Source organism: Sipha flava, unplaced genomic scaffold (genome assembly GCF_003268045.1).
Source record: "Sipha flava isolate LNK unplaced genomic scaffold, YSA_version1 65_pilon_pilon, whole genome shotgun sequence".
In the NCBI taxonomy this organism is placed as follows: domain Eukaryota; kingdom Metazoa; phylum Arthropoda; class Insecta; order Hemiptera; family Aphididae; genus Sipha; species Sipha flava.
In genome coordinates this window covers 2,095,825-2,120,863 of record NW_020273605.1, presented here as the reverse complement: position 1 = coordinate 2,120,863, position 25,039 = coordinate 2,095,825, and the positions used below count along the sequence as shown (strand labels likewise).

The window sequence follows — 25,039 nt, the reverse complement described above, 5'->3', positions numbered from 1 at the left end:
AAAAAAATAATTTTATAATATAATTTTTAGTAATTTTATGTTAACAACACATTTTATGCCGCCGTCTTTCGATTCCAATCCTTATCATTTTTCGGACAACTGCCCCCAACTCATAATTGAGTTGGTACTTTTCTTTATACTGCAAGAACGAAATAAATGATTATACAAAAATTAGCCGCTAGATGGAAGTTATTGAGTTGCCATCATATCATTGCAAATAAAATTTTCAAATGCGTTTTGTGTAAAATCATGTTTTTCGTGTTATTTCATTGTTGTAGCAAACAGGCAATAACCTAAATACATGACATCCGACAAATTCAATCGTAACATGTAATGGTTTGGCTTGTTGGACGGAGGGGGTGGGGAGAATGATCCGCGTATTATAGACGCTATTGAAACTGGGTACAATTTAATTATAAGATGATTACGAACCAAAAATCTCAGTTTTTGTTAAAATAATATATTCCTTTTATCTACTTAAATGTTTTATTTGTCCATGAATATAAATACATTATGCCATTATTGATGTACGGTTGTGTACCTGTAAAATAAGTTCTGTAGAAAATATATACAAGAGAAAAATGTTAATTTTTTTAAATTCAAAAAAATAATTTTTGGCCAACTATTTTAATTTTCAGACCACTATGCGTAGTTAGTCGCTGTACACCGACATCTGCGAATTCGCAGATAAAAAACATTGCAGAATTGAATTAGTTTATAAAAAAACTTACAATTTAATTAAATTAAGTATTAAATATAATTAATTTTCCAATAAAAGGGGTTTTTTTTTGTTCATTGTTGTATGGATTTTATGTTAAATAATTGAAGTATCCTCAAAATATTTACTACGAACCGCTACTGATAATTAAAGACAAGATAAAGAGACTAAAATCCAATCGATTAAAAAATATGTTACCACGACAATGTTTATTTGTTTATTTAGATGAACGGTTACTCAGTTAGAGTGCACATTTATTAATATAACATTTATCTAAGACAAATCTAATCAACAGCTGAATAAAATCAAAACCAAAACGGATAGGTAGGTACTACAACATGTGGATTTGGTGTTTAAAGAATTCGTTGTTTAACAAAAGAATTATAAAGTTATTACTTAGTAAAAAGCATAGTTAAAATACCCAACGATGTAATTATTTTTTTAAACAACTTTAAATTTGAGTTTCGAGTTTAATTGTTTTCTATGATACTAATCAGTTCATTATATATTAACTATGTAATTGTATAGTTGTTATGTTAATTGCATTTTTTTCTAATTCAATTCTGAAGATTAAAAATTTTGTTTGTCAACAAATTATCGAAATTATAATTTCGGAAGTGATAATTATTTGATGTATTGTTAATTGCATTATTTCTGGACACCCGATCACTTACATTCAGAATCGTTTTTTTTTTTTTTGAGAGCCATGGTACATTGATTTCAAATTTAAAAAATCAAAATTAGCAAAACCATTTACCTATCTCTTCCTGACCGTGAAGTTTCGTCCAACTTATGAGTCTCGCTCTTTTTCTATACGTGTTAATAAAAAGTTAATAAAAATAGAAGGAACTTTAAACTTTACTTATATTTCTCAAAATTAACTTAATCAAACGAGTAAAAATAATTATTATTCATCTTTCCCATATTTGCTATTGTTTTTACAATTAATTATTATTTTTAAATAATACCGTGGATCGCATTCGTAATATAAATTAGTATTTTAAACACTAATTCAATTTTTTTTTATAATAACATACATTACTCAATTTCAAAAACACAAATTATTTATTTAGGATTATTACAACATATTGAATAGTTTTAATTTGAAATAATAAATAATTAATATATATATATATATTTTTAATGGAATATTTTACATATAATTTAAACACAAATATAGCTTAAGCATAAGTCTTAAATTAAGCACTCTGCATTTTATATCAAAGAGATGACTTAGAACCGTTCACATTTGATTGAAATATAAAAATAAATACAAGACGAGCAGCAGATCGAAACCCCAGCCGAAGACTATTATAGACATATTATGCAAGTATTAATAAATAATTATAAATTATTTGCATGTTTGATAATCAGAGAAATTAAAAAACTATTTAGAATTTAAGAATACTTTTTTTGTTTAATTGTAGAACAATTCGCGCACCGGAACATTTGTACTTAAAGCGCAAAACAAAAATTGCCATTAACTTAATTTCTTCGAATTAATATCAAATATATAGAATTATATAAATAAAATTGTCATATAAAGCAAATTCTTCATAGAAAATCAAATGCAAATTATTGATGATTTAAAAAGGATAAAAATTTTTCACGGTTTTATACTAAGTATTCAGATGCTTTTTATTCTTAAATGTCTAACTAAAATATCACAAAAATCTATTAACTAAAGCTGTATGTCGCATATTTATTATATATACTAAAAATAATATATTGAAAAGCCTAAAGAATCGATTTTAGTGATGATGTATCACCTTTTCTTGAAAATAGATAGGATTCTTGGTCGTAAATTATGAAATTAAAAAATTACAATATCGATGAAGATGAACTTTTGATCGCAAAATTGGTAAATACCAAACACGACATTTCCAACAGTTGGACGGAGTTTAATAATTAGTTTACGGACACAATGGGTGTGTAATTAATGACCTGAAAAAACATGAAAAAATGGACCAAAAGTAAGTATATTGTATGGAAATAAAATATAAAATAGTCTTCTTATTTAAGTTTCATTACTCAGGTTTGTGAATTATATACCCGCATATAGTATATATGTGGATATATATTTGGAAAAAGTTATAATTTATAATATAGATCTATTTAAAAGCATAATATGTAAATTTATCATAACTTCATTTGTTGGATTTATATAGCACGTTTTATCAATAAAGAGTAATATAGTACATTACACTATTACAAATTTATCAAATTTACAATTTACACTGAATTAATGATCTTTTTTCGTTGTATCAAAATATTAAAATCATTACTATTATAATAGTTAACATTAATGTACCTAACATTAGGGATATGTTACACTCGGTTCGTTAAATAACCAATTTCTTATCCATTTCATCAATGTTGTATTTAAAAAAGCGTTAATTTCATGAAATGGGCAAATTCTAGTACTCAGAAAATTATTTTTAATGATTTCAATTGTTATAAAATAATAAACTCTAATAACTTGTAACGTAAATTACATATTAGGTATCTACACATGATTCATAGTAAGTCAACAAATCTATGGCTAAAATTAAGTATTTCAAGTTTAAAGTAGTAATTGTTGCAGTATTATCTAATAATCAACAAAATAATAAATTATTTATAATAAAAAAATGTATAAAATATTATCAATTAATTTTAAAAAAAATATGATAAAAATACAGAAAGTAAACAAATTAAAAATTATACTAATTTGAATTACAATTGTTAGTTGCAATACTTGTATGTGCAATATTTTTTACAGAGCTATTTTAAGTTCAATACTTGCATTAACTTTTTTTTTTTATAAGAAATTCAAATCAAATAAAAATTAATAACTACATTGTTTTATTATGTACAGTGCTATGTTAACATAACTAATACATGAATGGATTTTAAACGATTGGTTTGAGCAAATAGGTTGTCAATTTAACATACTAGCAGAGCCAAGTGTCCATAAAGCATTAAAAATTAATTAGTATAACTTTTATTACATTCATCTATCCCTAGTCTTAAATTTCTTTATTTCACCATATTTACTTTGGTTCTTAACATAATTTTTGTTTTTCATAAGAGCCAGTGCTTGATTTGGCAAAATCAAAGAAGGGAGAATCTGTCTAATTTAAAAAAATAGCATTGTTAAGTGACTTGTTAAGACTTGTTAAGTGTTATAATTATAACGTAATAATAGTAGGGGGATGCTAAAATTTCTGAATATTAGTTAAGGTACTCTGTCCCCCCCTAAAGTCTAGGACTGCTAAGAGCCAAGGTAAATCCATAATAACACCTATTAAACCTAATAAATATTTAGATAATAAGTTTAAGGTAATTTTATGTAAACTAATAAATATTGCTATAAATGATTATGGTTTTATCTCATCTTGTACACAACCAATTAACAACCAATAATATAAGTCATAAAAGTGGCATCTTAATTTATTTCTTCAATATTAGAATGCTATAATATATAGTTATTAATATTTTTGTATTGATATCTTATTGAATTAGTTACGGAGGTAGACTAAATTAGTTTGTGAATTACAATGTATACATTCAATGTAAGATATTATATTGATAATTGCGAATTGTCTAAGACACAGTTCATGAAATAGGCAGCATTTTTCATTTTTCATTTTATAAATTGTGCAAGTACTGTCTCTTACATGAAATGAATAAAAATAATCATCTCAGACAAAAACTGGTAATTTTACGAACCGGTTGTAACAAGTACATAAAATAACAATTCTATGAATACAGATATAAAAAGAAAAAATTCACAAAATCATTTCTTTTAAATAAAATTAAACTAACTATCAGTTTAAGTTGATACCAATGATAACATATCATCTACTTTTTTTTAGAAATTGCACTTCTTCTACTAACACGACCACAAAACAAACCGACAAAGAATATTAGTCCCATGATCGTGATCAACACCACTAAAAGGTATTTTTTCGATGGTGATTTAGTAACTTGTCCATACAACTGCTGTATGCTCTCAGGGTAAATCTATAACATTCAATATATTAATAGTTTAACTAGAATGACAATCTAGTTGCAATAACTCAAACTTTAATTATTCTTAATTCTAGATTATTCAACTATTTTATAGTTCTTTTTAGTTTTGAATTATTGTAACTTGATTCGAATTAAATTATAATTTAATATTAACTTTAAGAATAAAAAATATTTTCCTAACCAAGGCTTTTGCATTCTTAAACATTTCCATCCTCTGCATAAGCATTTCGTGGCACTTGGGATGAAGTGTCTTAGTTTTTGATTCAACCACAGCTTGTAGACATTGTAAATCTGATTTGAAATAAAAAAAAAATAATGGTTTACAGATGATTTAGTAAATTACATAATTTGTGTATAACCTAATATAAAGAAACTCACGTCTACCAGCGCCTTCAGGAACTTCATCACAGTACTTTGTAATGTCTAGCAGACATGCTCGTTGTAATAATGGATCTACATTTATATCAGCCTTAGATTCTTCAATCAAACCGGCCACTTCTAAACGACAAGCTCGGTTCTCTATTGAACCATGACTTAAGGCTTGTTTCAAGCACTCTTCCACTTGTCCAGAATTTTCTATACCACCATTGCTTTCATTATTTTCTTCTTTACGACATAATTCTTTAATCTATTGACATGAACAAATTAATTAAAATACATTTTTACTTTACAACATCAATAGTAAAGTTCAACTTATGATGGAATATTGCATCATAAATACTTTCAAAATACCTCAGATGTGCAGAGACTACGCAACAATGGATTCAATTTGTAATTTAATGCAGCTTCACGGAGTGTAATTGATACTTGTTTCTCACATTCGGGTTTTAGTTTTCTTTGCCGAAATTTTTCCTAAAAAATTTACTTTCATAATTTAATTACAATATAATTAATAAAAATATAAATATGCTGACCTTTAAACAGTGCAATACTTTTCCATTATACTCAGACTCTGGACGTAATTTAGCTAATATTTGACTACAATATAATTGTATATCTGTTTGACAGTTGTGATGGAGAGCTGGATCCAATCTATAGTCATCACTTTGTTCAATCATTCGTTGAATAACAAGTGACTGGCATGGTTTTTCAAAGGACGAATCATGTTTGAATTTCTGTTAACAGATTACACTTGAATATAATATACAAACAGTAAAAATCGTTAATAATTATTGTAGGGATGCTCAATATTTTATTTTATTTTTAATACTCTATGTTTTCGACTAATACAAACAATATGTTTCAAATTTTTTTATCAATTCCTCATACTTGTACATACATTATTTGTTATTAGTTTGATAAAGTAAAACATTTTATCAATTATTTAGTACACGGAAAGATAAGATCATACTTTTGAATATGTAGGTAGGTTTCAAAAGTTTAAAACATACCTACATATTAAAGTATTATATAAAAAATACCACTATGAACTGTAAGAAATCTTTATCTAAATACCTTTAAACAGCTTAAAGCTCTTGAAGAATTTTCTTCTTTACAATAAAGTTGTAACATTTTATGACATTTTGTCAACAATACATAATCAGAAGAGCTGTCTGTTAAATCTTGTCGCTGAATCAGAAATATTACATGGTGACATTGGTCCGAGAGTAAGCTTTTATTCATTTCAAGACATACGAGAATCTAAGATATCAAAATATATATTATTTTATTGTTTGGTTTTTATTTTAAAGATAATATCCATTACCTGTGCTGAACCAGATTCCATGCCAGAACAATGTTTGATAATATCATTTTGACATGCTTTTTTTAAAACCGGATCTAATTCTAAATATTCACGCTGTTGTAATAATTGAGCTCTAAGTTGTTGTCTACATGGTTTTGTTACTTTATGTTTAGAATCTGTAATAGTATCGTTTCGTACTACTTCACTTAAACAAGCAACAACCTAAAATAAAAAAATGGAGTACTCATATATTTCATAGATATTTAGAGATGGGTAATTGAAGCGCTTGGCTGAACAACGGGACAAGTGCCACTGAGCGCATTTTACAATGGAGACGTTTACAATATTACGGACAATTTTCACGACTTAAAACTAAACTTAATATTGCCTTTTAATTAATTTTATTGTAATTTCAATGCCATAGTGAACATTACAATAAATTGTACCCGTACCCCGATATTCCACCGATAAACACAATATTGCCGAAACTTGCGCTTGTCCTGTTCTTTAGCCGAGCGCTTCAATTGTAAACTCCCCTAAAAAGTACAATAGTAAATTTCCCTAAAACCATTTTCTTACTGCATTATACGTATATAAACATTGTAAATACCCCTGAAACATATTGCTGTTGAATTTATGCTAATTATATTATATTATATTAGGTATTCATATTTTTATATTAGAACCATTTGACGTTTCCCAGAGCACACCACGTAGAGGCAGTTCCATTGTTCTCCAATAATTGTTTTTTCTTGTATTAGTATTTTTAATTTGGATACTTGTAGCTATATCATGATATAATTTTTTATTTTAATCATCAATAGTTCTTGTTTATTTTGTGATATTAATGTTTGAATGAGTAATAATGTGAAATTGATTTCACATACTGGAACTTGATAATTATTTGTTGTTTATAATTTTCTATTACTAGTTTTAATAATTTATGCCATATTTTTGCGTACCTTTGCGTATATTTATTATGAATGCTTATGGTATGGTCCACCTTTTCAAATTGTAGGGTTTTAAAACAATATTTCATATTTTATAGTAGCATAATGTATTAGTATGTTCTACAAAAATCCGGATTATTTTTGAATAGTTTATTCATTATATAGAAACATATTCGTTGTACAGAGGAATTTACTCATGATTTACAATGAAGACCAAGGTTAGCAAAAATATTTTGTTAAACATAAAATGAGGTTAAATAGAAGTTTGTAATAGGGCAGTTTAAATTTTAAGTTTAGAGAAGCTTATATACATGAAATTTAGTAACAACATGTTTTCAGGGGATTTATGTACATATATGTAATTGAGAAGCAAAATATTTTTAGGGGAGTTAACATACGCTCTTTACAGATATAATAAATTTTAATTTGATTTTTACCTTTTATAATTAAATTGTACATACCTCTGGTTTAGTTCGAGATTTAGGACAATATCTAATAACAGTTGAGCGACATGCTTCTTTAAATGATAAAGTAAAACGATAATCATTCATAGATATCAATTGAAAATGTTCAACAGCAGCACGGCACTTTAACTCAGTCTTCATTTCTGGATCATTTTTATTTTTTATTAGACAGTCCATTACATCATTTTTCCCTATATCATCTTTAGATATAAGTTCAACCTAAAGCATAAAATTAAGTATGATAAATTAAAAGTAAAATAATTAAAAATAACTTTGTTGTTATTGTCTTTATTAAAAATAAATTTAATGAATTTACCGAACAAAATTTTTGTATGAAAGGTTTACAATGTAATCTAACTACAGGATTCAACTGAATATCTTCAGCTTGTACTTCTGTCCATCGACTAATTGATTCTCTGCATTCTTTGGTCATTTTTTTACTAAAATAATTTATATTTTGATTAAACCATTACTAAAATAAGTAATTTATGAATAATAAAATGATTACTTGTTAAAATTATCTTGTAGGCACAGCATTTCTTCACCTACACCAGTTTTTTCATGACAAAAATTTGGCAGGTCTTTAATGCAGGCCTCAGCAATCTCTGGATTGAGATCAACACTAATAGCTCGTTGTATCATCACTTTTCGAACTTGATCTTTACATTTTGGTTTTAGCTATCATAATAACAAAAATATTTTAATAAAACCATTTTAGTTTAGATGCTTTTACATTTATTTAATCTTGTTGATAATAACCTTGTATTTAGCTCCAGTAGTTGATGATGTAAAAGGCCTGTAGTATTGAGCAAGACATGGTAAAATCAAATTTTCCTTTGATTCTTTGAGCCAATCATTGGAAGCTTTACATATCCTAGATGCATCTGAATAACAAGCTTGATATAATGCAGGATCCAATGTGAAATCACGATTGATAAAATACTGAACTGGCATTAATGCATTCTTACAATCGTCTTGAACTAATCCCACAATTAATTTTTCCAATAAACAAGACATTACCCTAGATTAATGAAAATTCTTTTAGTACACAATATAAGTAATATTATTCATTTATCAATATTGGTAGTTACCTGTTATAACCAGGCGATCTATCAGAACAATACTTATCAACTTCAGATTGGCACATTTCTTGTACTACAGGATCTACTCTCCAATCTTCACCAATATTTGTGATTCGCATGAGTTTTTGTAACTAAAGTGATTAATATTTAATTATTAAAAATTAAAAAGAACAATTTTCTTAAAAGTAAATAACAAACCGCTTTCTGGCAAGATTTTTCAATTCGATTTTTTTGACGTGATGGCTTAGAATGGTCCATTAAACAATGAATTGTGCGACTACCGATTTTATTATTTTGGCAATATTTTTCGATATCATTTGAACACATAGAAACAACTTCTGGTGATAAATGATGATTTTGTAATAATAACTTTCGATGTTCCATTAGTTCAAATTGACAGTCTGAAGATACTTCACTTCCTGAAAAATTAGTTTCAGTAAAATAGTTCAATAATTAAAGTAAACAACTTTACCATTATGTAAAGCATTTTCCAAACATAACAAAAGCTGCGCTAAGCGAACATCCTTATCATCGGATACTAATTTCCGACAATGGTATTTACGAATATCTTCTCTGCATGCCCTAGTTAGTCCTTTACTGACTCTAATATTACCAGTAATTAATTTTTCTCTCCTCCATAATTGATTTTGGCACTATAACAATGAACAGAATATAGAAAAAATTATATTGTAATAAATATTATTTCATTAAAAAAAAATTACCGGTTGCGACATTTGTCCACTACCAATATGTTTGGAAAGACAATTGTAAACAAGACCATTTCCAGTTGCGACATCTGCACACAATTTCTCTTTATCTTTTAAACAAGCCATGTGTAGTGAATAGTCAAATTTGATATTTTCTGCTTGCCACTCAGACAACTTATAAACCAACGGCAAACATTGTTTTGGAGAAAGTTTGTCAATCTTAGATTGCAAACATCCTAATATGTGTCCTCGATACAATGCCTGCAAAATAATTAACACGGATAGTTACTTAGGTGATAGAAATAGTTATTTAATTACTTCTAATACTTACATCTGTGACTGAATTATCAAAACAATGAAATTTCTTTATGTCATCTTGGCAAACAATTGAAAAATTTGAAATGAGTCTAAAATCAGAGAATAGTATATTTTCTACTCTTAATATCAAATGAAGGCAGTCGGAATTTTTGACAATGCTTTGTTTTTTATCAACCAAACAACCAAACCAATTCTTATCTCGTTCACAATTTGATTTTTCAATTTCAGATCTACATTTTGGCTTTAATACAGCGCGTAGATTTTCTTTTGCCATAAATTTTTTTAAATGAGTCCATATGGTTCTTTGGCAACTGACCGAAAACTCTGAATCCTAAAAAATATTGTATGGTAATAAATTGAGGTATGATTACAATTAGGTACGAAAACAGTTTTTAAACTTTCAATTTAATTTGTACTGGTTATTACACTAAGGACAGTAGAACAGTAAATATTTTAAATACTTATTTTTTAAATAAATACTGCATATGTTTTTAAACTTTTTTTTTTAAGTATTCATTAAATATTGAATAAATTTATCTAAGCTGCGCGGGAAATTGCTTGTATGTAAACATACAATGGCATATTTAAGAGGAGCGATGAATGTAGGTATTAACTTAATTAACTGTTCAACAGATTTAAGTAAAACAATGTATTTTCATTTTAACTCAGAATCCAGAAAATGTACAATAATACATTGAAAGGGACACCAAGAGAAACCACGATCAATGCACAGAACAAAACATTTAAATAATTTGAGATTATTCTGCACTCGGTCGCGCACACATTTGGTTTGAGGGAGAGGTACAGCGAACAGATGGCAATGTGTGCGTTGACCTCAACCATTCAACCGAAAAGTGACGTTTTGAGGGCAAGAGTCAATCGTACACTTGGTCAAGCGCGGAGCGAACGCGAAGACTCGATTACCTCGTAGAGCTGTATACACTCCAGCACGTCGAGTTCCGACACGGCAGCCGTGCCGCCGTTGGAACATTTCAGCTTCAGATCGTTGACGCACGACGGTTCGGCTAGCAGCGAGCCGAACGCGGCCGAGCGGCCGGCGCGCAGCAGCACCAGCAGCAGCGGTAGCAGCAACGGGACCATCGTTTTGACGCGTTCAACGGTGACCGGACTGCGACAACATGTCCGCGGCAGCACTACGTCTTCCGGACCGCGGGGAACACGGTGCGGGAATGGCGATCGGCAGGGCACCAGCTCATTCGGACGATCACTAATTGCGCGTCCGGACGACGCGTTCTTATCAGTGTCACGGGTCGCCGGTGCACGCAGCACCGCCACAATCGAATCGCGATCGAACGCGTTTTGCGCGCAACCGTTCGCCGCCGCGCCGGAACAGCAGCACCGCGACGACGCACTCCTTATCACGGAACGATACGGAAAACGGACGTACGCGGCGGAACCCTATTTTTTTTTTATTTTTCTCTTCAGACGGACGGATGGAATGGCGTTTGTCGATAAGTGTGCGGTGCCGGTTGGCCGAGCCGGGTCGTTAGTTTCCGACCGCAATGGAAATCCCGTTGCCGTTCGACGGAGTTCGTTTCGTTTCGATAATGTCAACGGACGACGGGAAACGTTTCGCGCGACAACATATATATATATATATTGTCTCGTTGACGCGTCCGTGCGGCGATTGATACGAACGCGGAGAACCCCTGGTTTTCTTTAATCGCGCCGCCGCCCCGATCCGTCCGGAGGTTATCGCCGTCGCCGGACACGCGAATTAGACGTCAAACGTTTATCATATGCAGTAGCGGCTCGTCGTAAATATTCTGGGCAGACTTAAATTATTTAACATAAACTCCGTGCATCAACGAACAAGAAAACCTCTTTTATCGGTAAATGAACACATACTTTAATGTTCAGTTATAATATTTTCAACTTAATTCAGTCGTACATCTATTAATGAATAACTAATTCAACTCTGCATTTTTTTATATTTTATCGGCGAATTCGCAGGGACGGCTTACGGTGACTGGCACGGTGGCACGGGAATTATTGTCGTGTACCCACTTTCAATAGCGTCTAATATGCGCCGATTTATTCTCCCCGGCCCTCTCTGTCCAACAAGCCGAACCATTACATATGTTACGATTGAACCTGTCGGACGTCAGTTTCACTGAAATGACGACCGCCGTCGAACTTACTAAAATAGTGGTGTTTCCATTGAAATAACTAAAGATTTTATATTATGCGGCCTTAAATTTATAAAAATAAATATAGAAAACGCTAAAACATATTTTCAATAAAAATAAAAATATATCCATACATTTTTAAATAGTAATTATTAACAAGTAACTGGTTTTTTTTTTTTTTTAAAGAGAGACGCAGTCTCAAAGTCTCCCCTAACTAGCCGCCCCTGACTATAATAGTGGATTATGGGTGGACCGCACGCCGCGTACGCGTGACAAAAACGACGAGAACGCGGACAATCAAACGTTTGGTAAGAGAGTAACAATAATATTTCACTGCCCGGAAGGAGACGTTCCGCGTGTTGTCATCGGTCGCGGCGGTACATCTCCGACCGACGGAAATTATCGTTGTAAGAAACAAAACCAAGAAATTGCATCTGGATCTGCATTCACGGTGCATCGGTAATAATGCGATTGTTGAGAGACGTCGACAGGTTGTACTTATAGTGTAATCAGAGCCGTGTCAAACATTTCAGCGCCCCGGGCAAAATTTTTTCTACGGGGTCACTGGGCACAGGTAGCATATTAAGTGCAGATAAAGACGCCCCCTCACTTTTGAAAAACTACGGTGCCCGGGGGCAATTGCCTCTTTTGACCCCCCTCTTAACACGGTTCTAACTGTAATAGATTATCGTCCTGCTGTTCGTGTTCATCAATATTCTGTCAAGTTACACCGGAACATGCCGATGAACAGAGATTGATAATCTCGCCACGGGCAGTACAATTGTTTACGATCTTTAGCGAATGAATTTGGTAAATGGTTGTTGACAGGAGGTTCCGTTTACGGGCAGGCACTCAGAGCAGTTCATTTAAGACTGTTAAATAACAACATAAGCTTGCAAATGTTGATATTAATATGGTGTAGAAATATTTTTGATTCACTGCACTTAGAGAAATATTATTATTTCGACTTTGTCGTTGAATATTCGAAAAAATTAGACCGTTTAGCGAATATGAACATAATTCTTGTCAAACAGTTGACTGTCAATTATTTAAACAGTGTGTTTTGTATTAATTCCTGATTCCATTTTCTATATTTAATATATAAATATATTTAAGATAATATTCACTGAAAAAAAAAATTAGGTTAACGTTAGGATATGTATTACTATAAAATTATCTAATACAATATCGCAAAACAACTGATATATAATTTGTGTCATAAAATTAATTTTTTATTACTTAACTTTGAATTTATTTATATATATATATATATTTTTTTTTTTTGTAAGGGGTAAGGGCGAAAAAATTATTTTGCCCCGGGGCGCGTTTATATTGAATGCGCCACTACCCGTTTCGATTGGTGGAAAAGGCTAATATTTATTCATGCTATTGCCGCCGCCGTTCAATGTTCGTTATCCACATTTTTCCCGAGTTTATCAGCTTATTCAATAAGACACGCTATTGATGTCACTCTAGTTGACCACCGTATAAATGATTTTGTATAAATGTTTTAGTTGGATAAATAATAATAGTATGGAAATCGAAGTAAGTTCTTTGAACCCGGACTCGCCTAAAATACTAATTGAAACACATTTATGTATCCTTCTCAAATATGATTTTTAATTCTTCCGATGTAGTTTGTTATTTTACGACAAAGCAATTGCATGTATTTTAATCTTAATGCACAGTCAACAATTGACACGGGCGACAGACTGATATTTATTGTTACACTCTTGGTCCTTGGATATTAATGGCCCGACTTCGAACACATTTTTATAAGGTATCTATAGAACCTACAACTATATAATATATTATACAAAGATAATACATTAACGCATTGTCAGAAAAAAAAAAAAACATTACGTTTACAATGTAGAAGATTGACACTCGGATAAGGTGACTGTTGTAATTATTTCTCGAAAGACAATGACACAATTTCAGTCTATTTTAAGAATGTGTACAATATAAAACGTATTTCACGCAACCACAAACATATCTGATTAATTTTATACATTCATTGGTATTAAATATGAATATTATTTTAAGTATAATTTTCTTTTAAAAATTATCAATTATTATGTTACAGTTATTATTAACCAATTGGCAAAGACAACGAAATATTACAAAAATCCTATTTAAAATTAAATTAATGATTGAAGAGTAATAAAATATTCTAAAATGCACTGTACTCAGTGCCGTATTTAAACATTTTGCGCCCCGGCGCAAAAAAAAAATTGGTGCCCCTCTATGGGACCTACCTACCCGCGGAAAATATAGGAGATAGATCCTCATGAACCTTTTAGATATTCTAAGATCAATGCTATTTTTGTGCAGTAGGCACGCCATCGCTAACCTAACCGCACACGATAACATAATACGTCGCAGTGACGTATATAGGAGGAGTGCATAGTGGGCTACAGCCCCCCCCCCCACGAAATATTTCAAAAACTTAAAAATTATTTTAAACGTTTGTTATATTTTAATGGTGCTGTGGTGACGTAAACAACGCGCCACGAGTCGTCCGGGTTGTTTACAATGTTGTCGGTGGATAAGGGGAAATCCCATGTTCTAGAATATGCGATGATTATTTCGTTTCGAGAATGTTCTAGATAATCGACGCGGATATATTTATACCGGCTGGTCAGACGCTCAATCAATCAGTCCGTGAGAGTATAATCCGCGACACACCGTGAATTACACTCCGCGATATATTCGGCAATTCCTCCGCAATAGTAACGCGTATCGATATTTGTACATACATATTTATATAATAAAGTGCCTATTTTAATTAAATTAAATTGTGAGTGATTTTTATTACTTAAATCCCACAGTGCTCTATGCTTATTTAAAAATAATTTTATAAAAAAAAAAAAAAAAAAAATAGAAAAATGATTTTAACCGGGTTGCATTTATTGTATTCAATTGCACTTTAATAGTTCATTGAAATGTTTTAAGGTTCTCAATTTATGGTTCAATGCTTATTTATTATTAATAGTTAATTATATAATAATAAATAAATTATAATTGTATAATACAAGAACATTTTATTCATAGCATATTTTTTTATAGAAATAGTCTAGTAGACATATATATTAAATAGTCAAGTACCACATCATATATCATTTGTTCATAAATACAGTATTATTCTTACTATAGAAAATACATAAATAATGTGGTCAGTTGAGACAATTTTTTTTTCGGGACATTCTGTAAATAGTTCAGTTAAATTAGGAAAAAGATTGGAACTAATTCCTCGAAAGATGAATTTTGGTACACTATCAGTCTATAGCTTACTGATTGACTTATTAAAGGTCCCCAGACATGTCCCTTGTGCATAGCTCTCCATCCCTTAAAAAGGGGGTGCGTAGGTACCCTTTTTTTCAATTTTACACTATAACTTGTTTAATTTTGAACTTATAGCTGAAAAGTACAAAACAAAAATTAAAGGCCGTAAAATTGTCTTTATAAATATGTCATTTTGTGTACTTAAATGATCATGGAATAGCGGTAAGTAAAATTTTTTGAAATTTTTTTTTATTATTTTTTTAAACTTTAATTTACGAGCAAATGACATTAACTACCATTGAACGTAACAAATGCTTATATAGTGACACAAAATTTGTTTTTCGTCAATACAAATAAAACTACGTAAGCTGTTCGATAAATAAGTTACAAAAATATACTGAATAATGAAAAACTGATTTTATTAATTTAAAACTTTTACATGATAAATAAGATATGTTTTACTATTTTTCTATATAGTCACCATATGCATGCATTTTTCTCAACGATGGAGTGACTCGAAAAAGTAGCACATTTTCCATCGAAGTACTCAGTAATGACCTCCTCCTAATTTTAAAAATAAGTTCTTCCTACATGTTTTTTTTAATGGACCAAACAAAACAAAAATCTTAAGGTACCAGATCAAGACTATATGGTGGGTATAGAGTTGCATTGTTATGCAGCAGTTTCACATTTTTTGACCATACAGTCATGACAGATGACTCTGATATTGAGGAATTGGCTAACGAAGATGATTTGGGTGATACTTATTGTCATAAGGATATGAAATTACTTGAAGGTAGAAGTGAACATTACGCCGTATAACGCATGGGATTGATATAGCTGCAGTTAATTCGTGGGTGGAATACAAAAAAGAAGCAAAATCTTTAAGACCACAAAAAAAAAATGTTTGACCTTATACATTTTCGACAGTACCTGAACCATTAATATTATCAGGTAAATCAATTATAAAAAAAGAGGTCGTCCTAGTAATAGTCCGTCCCCATCTTCTTCAACACCAAAAACTAAACAGCTAAGATGTGAAATTCGATGATATAGGACACACACCAGTATTCCTGGATAAGAAAGAAGCTGGAAGATGCAAAAATTTAGGTTGTAAATCTAAAACGTATATAAGTTGTAAAAAATGCAACGTCAATCTATGCATAGCACGTAAGCAAAATTGTTTTGAGTCATTTCATTTTAAATAAAATATGATTTTAAATATATTTATTTAAATTTTGTCCATGTAATATTGTAATGTATTATAATTTTAATTTCATTAATTATTAACTAATAATATAAACATTTTCTTAATAAAACATTCTTAAAGTATTATAAGTATTTAAATATTGTCGTATTTTTATATTTGACTTAGATAAATACCTTTATGTCATCTTGTCCTCTTGAGAGGACGCATTATATCTCAGGATCAGGCTGTCCGATCAGTTTGGGACAAACTTTAAAATTTTTTTAAATTTAAGTTTAATTTAAAATAGTCAAAAAAAAAAATTTTTTTCTAAAAATAAAAATGTATGACGGAAAGGGTTAATTGGACAATATAGCAAAGCTGACGGTGTTGATATATTCCACAAAAAAAAACCCAGAATTTCTGAGAAGAAAAAAAATCGAAAAACACTGATGTCGGTACCATAGATCGGTTGTGCAATGTTGGGAGATGGCAGTCTCCACAAGTAATTTATGAAAAATGGCAACACACGGGTGTTATTTTACCGCGCCGTAAATTTACGGCGCATTTTGTTAAAATATATTAAATTGAATAGAAAACAAAAATTTATGCATGACATTTCAGAAGCTGTCGCGTGCGCCTTAACTTATCGCACGGTATAAATACCGCGCAATCTCAGTGGAAATGCATTAAAATGGTAGATAGAGAACACACACGCAGTAATTAAACGTGCGACCGATTAGTATTTTTTTTTTTCAATATTCGTCCATTCGTCATTATCAAGAATTAACAATTAATGTGTCGTCAGAGGAAGAGTTTGAAATTTACATCTCAAATTTGACACCTCAAATTGATGTATAACAGAATAGTCGGTTAGACAGCTATTAATTTCGGTTATTTATTGAAAACAGACTTGTTTTATGGAAAAAGACGTCAGATAAGTTTTCAGACCGCAAAGAAAAACGAAAAGCTTGAAGGGAAGTGTTTGGTTTGATACAACAAGGGTTTTAACATCTCAATATACAGACAAAAAATTGATAGGTATGTAAAATACACTATTAATAATATAATAATTATATTATATATAAATAAATATGTCTTTCTCTCTTGTATACTTTATTATTTTATCTATATAAATTATTATATTATACGATTACTAGTCGAAATAATACTTATACTAATGTTGTCATTTTTATGTCATATTTTGAGTAATTTGTAAGCTTTGATAAATTTATATAAAATATTATAGTAAAATAAAGTAAAATATTTTAAAGAAATGTATTTTTATTAATTTAAAACAAATATTTATAATTTTATTAGGTCATTTTTTAATGATTTTAAGGTAATCAAAATTTCGAGCCCTAATTATTACTGATGAGTAGACTTAGGGACTTATAGCTTTAAAAAATACACAGATATGCAAGCAAATTTACTTCTATAGTAATTAAAATATGCATTATAATATGCATTTATATGCATTAAAAAAAAAAAAAAAAAAAATGACCACATAGTACTCAGAATAAAACGTATCCATCGGATGTAAATGTATCTTTAAACCCCAAAACAAAACTTTGTAGTCGGCTACTCGTAAACTGTTGTACTTTCGACATTACACAACGTTACAAAATACGTACGACGTTTTATGTATGATTCGACGTTGCGTGGTTGCGAGACGCAAAAATAACGACAGATAATAATCGACTGAACTGAAAACTAAATAAATAATTATTCTATATCAACTATTATCTTTATCGACATTCGGTCGATATGCAGATACGATCGATACGGGTTTATAGTATTATTTATACTTAAACAAAAATTATAACGAGAAATGTGAGGTAGTTTGCAAATAGCATATTACTGGAAGTATTAAGTCCTCTTAGTACATTTTTTTTCGGTCGTTTGAAATATGTATATAAAGTTATATGTATCCATAGTTTTTAATTTTAAATAATAAATTTGAAAAATTTGTCAAAATATGCAAAATAAGCATAATAATGTTAAAATATGCATTCTCCTGCAAAATTTATCAAATATGCAAAAATATGCATATTCAAATTTTAGATCTGATATCATAGCATCGAGAAACGAATTTATTTTGCACTCTGCTATATTTAACAATTAAAAAAAGTATGCAAACGCTAGAAGTCCCTAAGCCTACTGGTGAATGACACAGTAGGGTCGGTTAGATACCGAGAAGAAAAAAATAAAACGGCCCACTTAGATATACCAAAGGTATAATGTGTAGGCGGACATTTGGTTGAATTTTTGGGGAAGCTATAATAATTCAATGTAAAATAATCCGCAGGGGTTTCGCCCCCACACCCTCTAACCATACATAAGTAAAAATTATTACTCTTAAAAATATAGATATGTTTAAACTGTATTAAAAAAACACTAAATAACGTATATTTTAAAAATAATTAGTATTTTATTTTAATGGCAAATAACTATTTGTATTAGCAAAGATACTCAAAATATCATCGCTTTTTATATTTTTCGATATATCTTTTTTAATATACATATAGTATTGAAAGATCGCTGAACCTATCTTGATCAAATGATGTCCTTAGCCAAGTTTTTATTTTTTTCATTGCACTGAAACTTCTTTCGCTAGTAGCCGAACTAATTGGTATTGTTAATGCTATTGTAAATAGTATTTTATTATTTATTATTTTACGATTTCAAAAAAACGAACAGATAATTATAAAAACAAAAAATAACATTTCTAACAAAGTTTAGATTTTAAAGAGGCTATTCAAATATTTTTGTGGGCTAAGCCCCCTCCCCGATGTCCACCTACGGTATAGTGAAGACAACCATAAAAAATCGTATATTTTCTTATAAAACGATTGTATATTATTTTGAGAATTTGAACACTTCATATAATCATTAAAAATTAAAAGACCGTTCATTCAATTTTAGACAGTTTCTAATGCAATCGCGTTAGAAAATGGGGAAGTCAATGTTTGTCGACACAAAGAGCTTAAACCGATAAACCTGAAAAAATACTTTCCAACGAGTACAAGCGGCCCACTGGGAAGCTCCTAATTTCCCAATGAAGTATCCCGCCTGGCCAGTCCGGCCTTGGACACATGGTTCAATTCAAACGTAGAAACATTGAAGTTGCAGTTGCGTACGAGTGCCGATCGCGGAAAACGTAAATCACGCGTGTGCTTAGACGATTACAATGTAATAATAATGATAATTGACAGTCGTGTTGGAAAAAATACGTGCGCGCACGCGCGCCCAGCTGACCCTTGGAGGCGGTTCGTGGAGGTACACTCCTCGCGCGTTCGTCTGTAATCTTGTTTTATCGTTTCCCGCCAAATACGATACAGACAAAAGTGATACTGGCAATCGTACGGACTCCGGGAACCTACATTTCACGCACATAGTTTTTCTTGTTCTACGAGTTCCCGTCAATGTCCCCGCTGAATATCCGGCAAACGGTCGTTAAACCATTTCAACGGCTCAACGAGAATCTATTTGGTGAGTACTCTGAACTGCTGTTTTCATTCGGTTTGTGTTCAGCACGTTTGCAACCGGTTCGTACGACTCCTATGTAATCATTTTTTATTCGTTTGATATCCGATAAAAAAAACAGAATCGAATCGTATATAGTCGTCACGTACGTATTCAATACGCATATAATCAATGAACTATAGTAATTGCGATCAGTACACTTCAACACCGTAGTATTTATTTTTCTAAAAATCAATACATATTCTTTAAATTTTGTTCATACGCGTACCACTAACAGTGAACATAATTGTGTTAATCTTTTTTTGCAACTTAAGTAATTTAATTTCATCAAAATATATTGTTTTTGAATTCTGAATAGGCTTAGGTAATTAATATAATATTATTTCATATTTTTAAAGAATACCTACAATGAATTTTACACCGAGTAGAAAAAGTCTTGGAGTTTCAGATGATAAAAATAAGTATGATCACGATCTGCAACTTTATCGTGAAATCCCTGATTTAGATATAAATTTGGACGAATTTGAAGAATGGGCAATTGAAAGACTGAAAGGTAAGAAAAGCAATGCTTCATATAATTTTATTTCTCTCAAAATTTTTTTTTAAGTTAATTTGTATTTATTAATTCTATGTTATCTTTAGTTTTACAAATCCTCGAACAATTGAGTTTGAAAGGAAATACAAATAACTATGAAGATTATATTAAATCAGTACTTCAAGAAATAAAAAAAGAAGGACTTAAACACATGTTTAAATTGGTAACTTAATAGTTTTAAAATAATGTTTTGGAATTTTAACTTCGTAGATACTAATTTTTATTTGAGTATCTTTTTTTGTCAACACTAAATTTGTATTATTTAACTATGAATTTATTTCTAAACATTTTAAATAATCACTTGAGTAAATTATTTGTTTATTCATAATAGTACATTTAAATATAGGTGGTATATTTATCGATTCTATTCATTGAAAAACAATGGATTTGTATCTATGTTGAATTTACATAAATTTATATTGTGTATGTAAGTTTATGTGACAATTATTGACTACAATAATCATAAATATAAAGAAAACAAATAATTTTGTTTATTTATTAGATAATTTCTTCTAGATAAATGGTGGTGTATACAAAGACTATAATGAAAACTGTGAAGCAAGAAAAAGAGATTTATGCTCACATTTTATTCTTAGACTTGTTTATTGTAAAAATGATGAGTTGCGAAAATGGTATATTAACAGAGAAATAGAATTATTTAAATTACGCTGGTCACTTCTATCAAAATCTGAGAAATTAAAATTTTTGTCATACAATAACACAAATTATTCTGCAGTAAGTACTGAGTATATTATTATATATTATTTTATTATTATTTGGAAATATTTATTAATATATTAAATTTTATAAACTAGTTAATGAATACATTCTTGAAGACAAAGGCTTCACAATGCTTGACAAATATACTTACCTATTTCCAAAAATAATTCGATTCAGTTATAAGTTATGCCTTTTAAAAAATATAATTAATAAAAAAAAGCATATCAATATTTTTTATTACTAAAAAATAATGTGGGAAACTTAAAAAATGTATTATTAAATATTATCTGGTTAAAATATTAAATACAAATTACAAAAGTACAAATTATTTTTATAAAATGGCTTGTGTTGAAAAATGAAATAAAAAATAAAAATAATTAAAACAATTTTAGTGAAGTATTTTATCATGAAACTAAACAAAATAATTTACAAAATTATGTAATTACAGTATACATATTATTAATTATATCAAAATGGTTGTAATCATTTCAAGTTTTGCATATCCAATCATATATCAAGATTACAAGTTAAATTTCTACATCATTTCAGATTGTAGTGTCTTCACCTAGTCAATTCATTTAGCTTGATTACCTATTATAACAAATCATAAATATTAATATATTTGTTAACTAAAAAACGAAAAATATTTTGTAATCATAATTAATAATTAAATTATATCAATAAAAATCAACTTTAATGACGTATGTTTAATCAATGATTTTTAGGTTAATGAAGAAGAACAAAATATATTGACTGAAAATATGCGTTCTTTTACAACTTCTGGAAGTACTAATGAATACTTTAAAGTTCATTGGACACAAGTGTTAGATTTAGTCCGTAATAGGAAAGTTTTCTTAAGCGATGGATTTGCTTATGTCGTACAAAATGATGTTATTTCAGGAATTTGTCAAACATTTCGATCTGAGCTTTCCCAAGAACTTATTGTGAGTTTTATTTTAAATTTTATATTTATTAATATATCTTATTGAATTGTTTCCTTTAAAATATTGTCTGTTTGTAATAATTAAATTTATTAACATGCTATTATTTATGTCATTAATTTATTTTTGATGAATGGTATAACTTATTATGTAATATTTTTATGATTTAGAAATGTTTTCAAAAATTCAGTGTCATATGTGAAGATGAACGATTTGGAGCTTTTATTAAATACTTACATCAATCATACATGGGTAAAAATTACTCTGTTGCAGAAAACATGTCTACATTATCTATTAGTACCATTGATCATGTGAGATATATTATTATATAATTGAAAATATATTATACCAATAAATAGAAATAATTTAATTGAATAAATAATGCCATAGCATTCATTTTTTCATGTAAAAAATAATTAAATTATGATGTTCTCATATAAGATTCATTTCATAGTTTAAGTATTTTATAGAGAAATAAACATAATATTTGATTTTCTAAAATATCTATATTTAAAAACAAATTAATGTAATAAAACTTATGATTTTTTTTAATTTTTTAAACTCTAGGCATCCAAGGATTCATTTCCTTTATGCATGAAACGTTTACATGTAAATTTGAGAAGTGAACATCATTTAAAACATCAAGCTCGTCAACAGTATGGTTTATTTTTAAAAGGAGCTGGTTTGTCTCTCGAAGAAGCATTGGTATTTTGGAAATCAGAATTCACTAAAAAAATGGATGCAGATAAAGTAAAAATTTTATAAAAGTTTAATAATGATTTTATAATAATACCAAATATTTATATTATTTTATATTTAGTTTGACAAACAGTATAGTTACAATATAAAACATAATTACGGCAAAGAAGGTAAAAAAACCAACTACACACCATACAGTTGTATGAAAATAATTATGGGTGCAGTAGGCATTGATGAGTATCATGGTTGTCCATATAAGCACACCAGTAGTCAAGCATTGAAACAATTACTCGAGACTACAAATATTTCAGCTCAAAGTATGGACAGTATTAGCTGTCAATTATATTTACATTTTAATTTTATATTGTCATGTTAAGGTATTCAAGAAATCCTTAATCTTTCTCAAAACGGTCATTATCAAATTGCCTGTACTAAGTATTTTGAAGCAAAACATGGTATATCACCTCGTTCTACAGCTATAAACCACCCGAATCAATTCTTTGAAGAAAGTCAGAAATTAAAAGGGCGTACTAATGAAGAATCTAATCATAATGGAGAATCTTTTCTTAATGATTGTGAGTTATTTTTATATTTTATGATATTTTATTGTTAGTCAAATCTAATTATAATATATTACAGCTCTAGTCAATTCTTCAGTTATGGATGACCTATCAATGGCAGAACTGGAGGAAAGTATGGATTGTTAGTAATATATACCTAAACTTATTAAACTTATTTTAAAATAAAAAAATTAATTTAAGATAAAACTGTTTACATTGTTTGTATTGTTAAACTATGATTACTGTAGTTTTTATCATTTTTATATTATTATTACTTGAATGTATGATTATTATCCAGTTCCCCAACTTTTTTGAGTCAGCCAATTCCAAAATTAACTAAAAAAAACTTAATGAATCCTCCAACAAATAAGTATACAAAATATTTTATTATTTAAATATAGACAAATTATTGTCGATCTTAAAATAAATATATGTTAGTGTAATACACAAAATAAATATTTAGTTGATGTCTTTCCCATTAAATGCTTCCACCTCCTAAGGGAGGTACGCCTCAAAGTTTAGGAACCACATTGATCTATAGAACTATGATAAGAGGGAAAATGTAATACATTTTCATTGATACTTTAACTGAAAATGTAAAGATGATACAAATTTTACATCATCTTATGGCTTAAATCAGTGTTTCTCAACTTTTACCCGTCGAACCCTTGGAGGAACTTCAATAATTTTTTGCGGAAACTTTTTTTTTTTAAATAAGATTAATGAATGCCAGATATTAAATGTCTCAGCCAAAACAATTTTATTATAACATTATTATAGAACAAATACTTTTTGTGTAGATAAAGTAACGTCCCAAATGAAAAGAGGATTAGCCCTCTTTAACACCGGTCGATTCATCTATAGATTTTAACGATAGATTATTATGACTATTACCTATTACAAGAATTTCACATTTTATTCTGAATTAAGTAAGTAACTTACTGGTTTCACAATAATTAGTGTTATTTTTCCAACGGTAAAATTTTTCTAAAAACTCGAAATAATATTTGCCATTATTTTGGCAATAGTCCATAATAGTACTTAGGTTTTGGATATTTTATTGTTCACACCGAACCTGCTACGTACATCTCAATAATATTTAAGGATCTGTGATTAAATCTTTATATCGTCATGCTTAAGATTATTCAAATACTGGTAAATCGTAATACACTTAATCATTTCTCTTGTACAGAAATTTTACTAAAATTATAATGTTTTTAAGTATTTATACCACTTCCTTATTTGAAAACTATTTACTGAATATAATAAGTTTTTGTTATTTTCAAATGTATTTCAACTACCTATTGTTTCTCGTATAGCATTATTATGTCGATGCGTCATGTAGAACATTTCCATTTTAAATCTGAGTGAAGCTAGAAAGTTTTGGTTTCTACATTATGTATTTTTTCAATTATTTAAATATTTTTACATAAGATAATTGTTTTTGTTGTTACCTTTAAAAGTGTCATATAATTCAATG

The 25,039-nt window shown here is 29.3% G+C and overlaps 2 protein-coding genes across 2 annotated transcripts; one reads left to right on the top strand and one right to left on the bottom strand.

Moving 5' to 3' along the window:
- Positions 1–4,262: 4,262 nt before the first annotated feature.
- Positions 4,263–11,464, bottom strand: LOC112691619 (Golgi apparatus protein 1). Its single transcript, XM_025565934.1, has 17 exons — positions 10,862–11,464; positions 9,951–10,268; positions 9,635–9,880; positions 9,385–9,565; positions 9,111–9,331; positions 8,922–9,043; positions 8,590–8,851; positions 8,339–8,508; positions 8,147–8,270; positions 7,828–8,049; positions 6,438–6,638; positions 6,188–6,373; positions 5,647–5,847; positions 5,465–5,584; positions 5,111–5,360; positions 4,914–5,023; positions 4,263–4,723 (listed from the first exon to the last, which is right to left on the bottom strand). Exons 1-17 carry the CDS (start codon positions 11,036–11,038, stop codon positions 4,562–4,564), a joined length of 3,273 nt encoding a protein of 1,090 aa, XP_025421719.1. The 5' UTR covers positions 11,039–11,464; the 3' UTR covers positions 4,263–4,561.
- Positions 11,465–19,893: 8,429 nt separating this feature from the next.
- On the top strand, positions 19,894–23,935 carry LOC112691692 (probable DNA primase large subunit). Its single transcript, XM_025566051.1, has 10 exons — positions 19,894–20,050; positions 20,443–20,597; positions 20,687–20,802; positions 21,156–21,374; positions 22,085–22,303; positions 22,471–22,611; positions 22,868–23,050; positions 23,121–23,316; positions 23,377–23,574; positions 23,639–23,935. The coding sequence occupies exons 2-10, from the start codon at positions 20,453–20,455 to the stop codon at positions 23,704–23,706; spliced, it is 1,485 nt and encodes a 494-aa protein (XP_025421836.1). The 5' UTR covers positions 19,894–20,050; positions 20,443–20,452; the 3' UTR covers positions 23,707–23,935.
- The last annotated feature ends 1,104 nt before the right edge of the window (positions 23,936–25,039 follow it).

Coding starts and splice junctions, on each gene's coding strand:
- LOC112691619 (XM_025565934.1), bottom strand. CDS start 11,038: ATGGTCCCGTTGCTGCTACCGCTGCTGCTGGTGCTGCTGCGCGCCGGC. Junction 9,566..9,634: donor GTGGACAAATGTCGCAACCG/GTAATTTTTTTT, acceptor TCATTGTTATAG/TGCCAAAATCAATTATGGAG. Junction 8,050..8,146: donor TCATACAAAAATTTTGTTCG/GTAAATTCATTA, acceptor TTTATGCTTTAG/GTTGAACTTATATCTAAAGA.
- LOC112691692 (XM_025566051.1), top strand. CDS start 20,453: ATGAATTTTACACCGAGTAGAAAAAGTCTTGGAGTTTCAGATGATAAA. Junction 21,375..22,084: donor ATAACACAAATTATTCTGCA/GTAAGTACTGAG, acceptor AATGATTTTTAG/GTTAATGAAGAAGAACAAAA. Junction 23,317..23,376: donor TACAAATATTTCAGCTCAAA/GTATGGACAGTA, acceptor TGTCATGTTAAG/GTATTCAAGAAATCCTTAAT.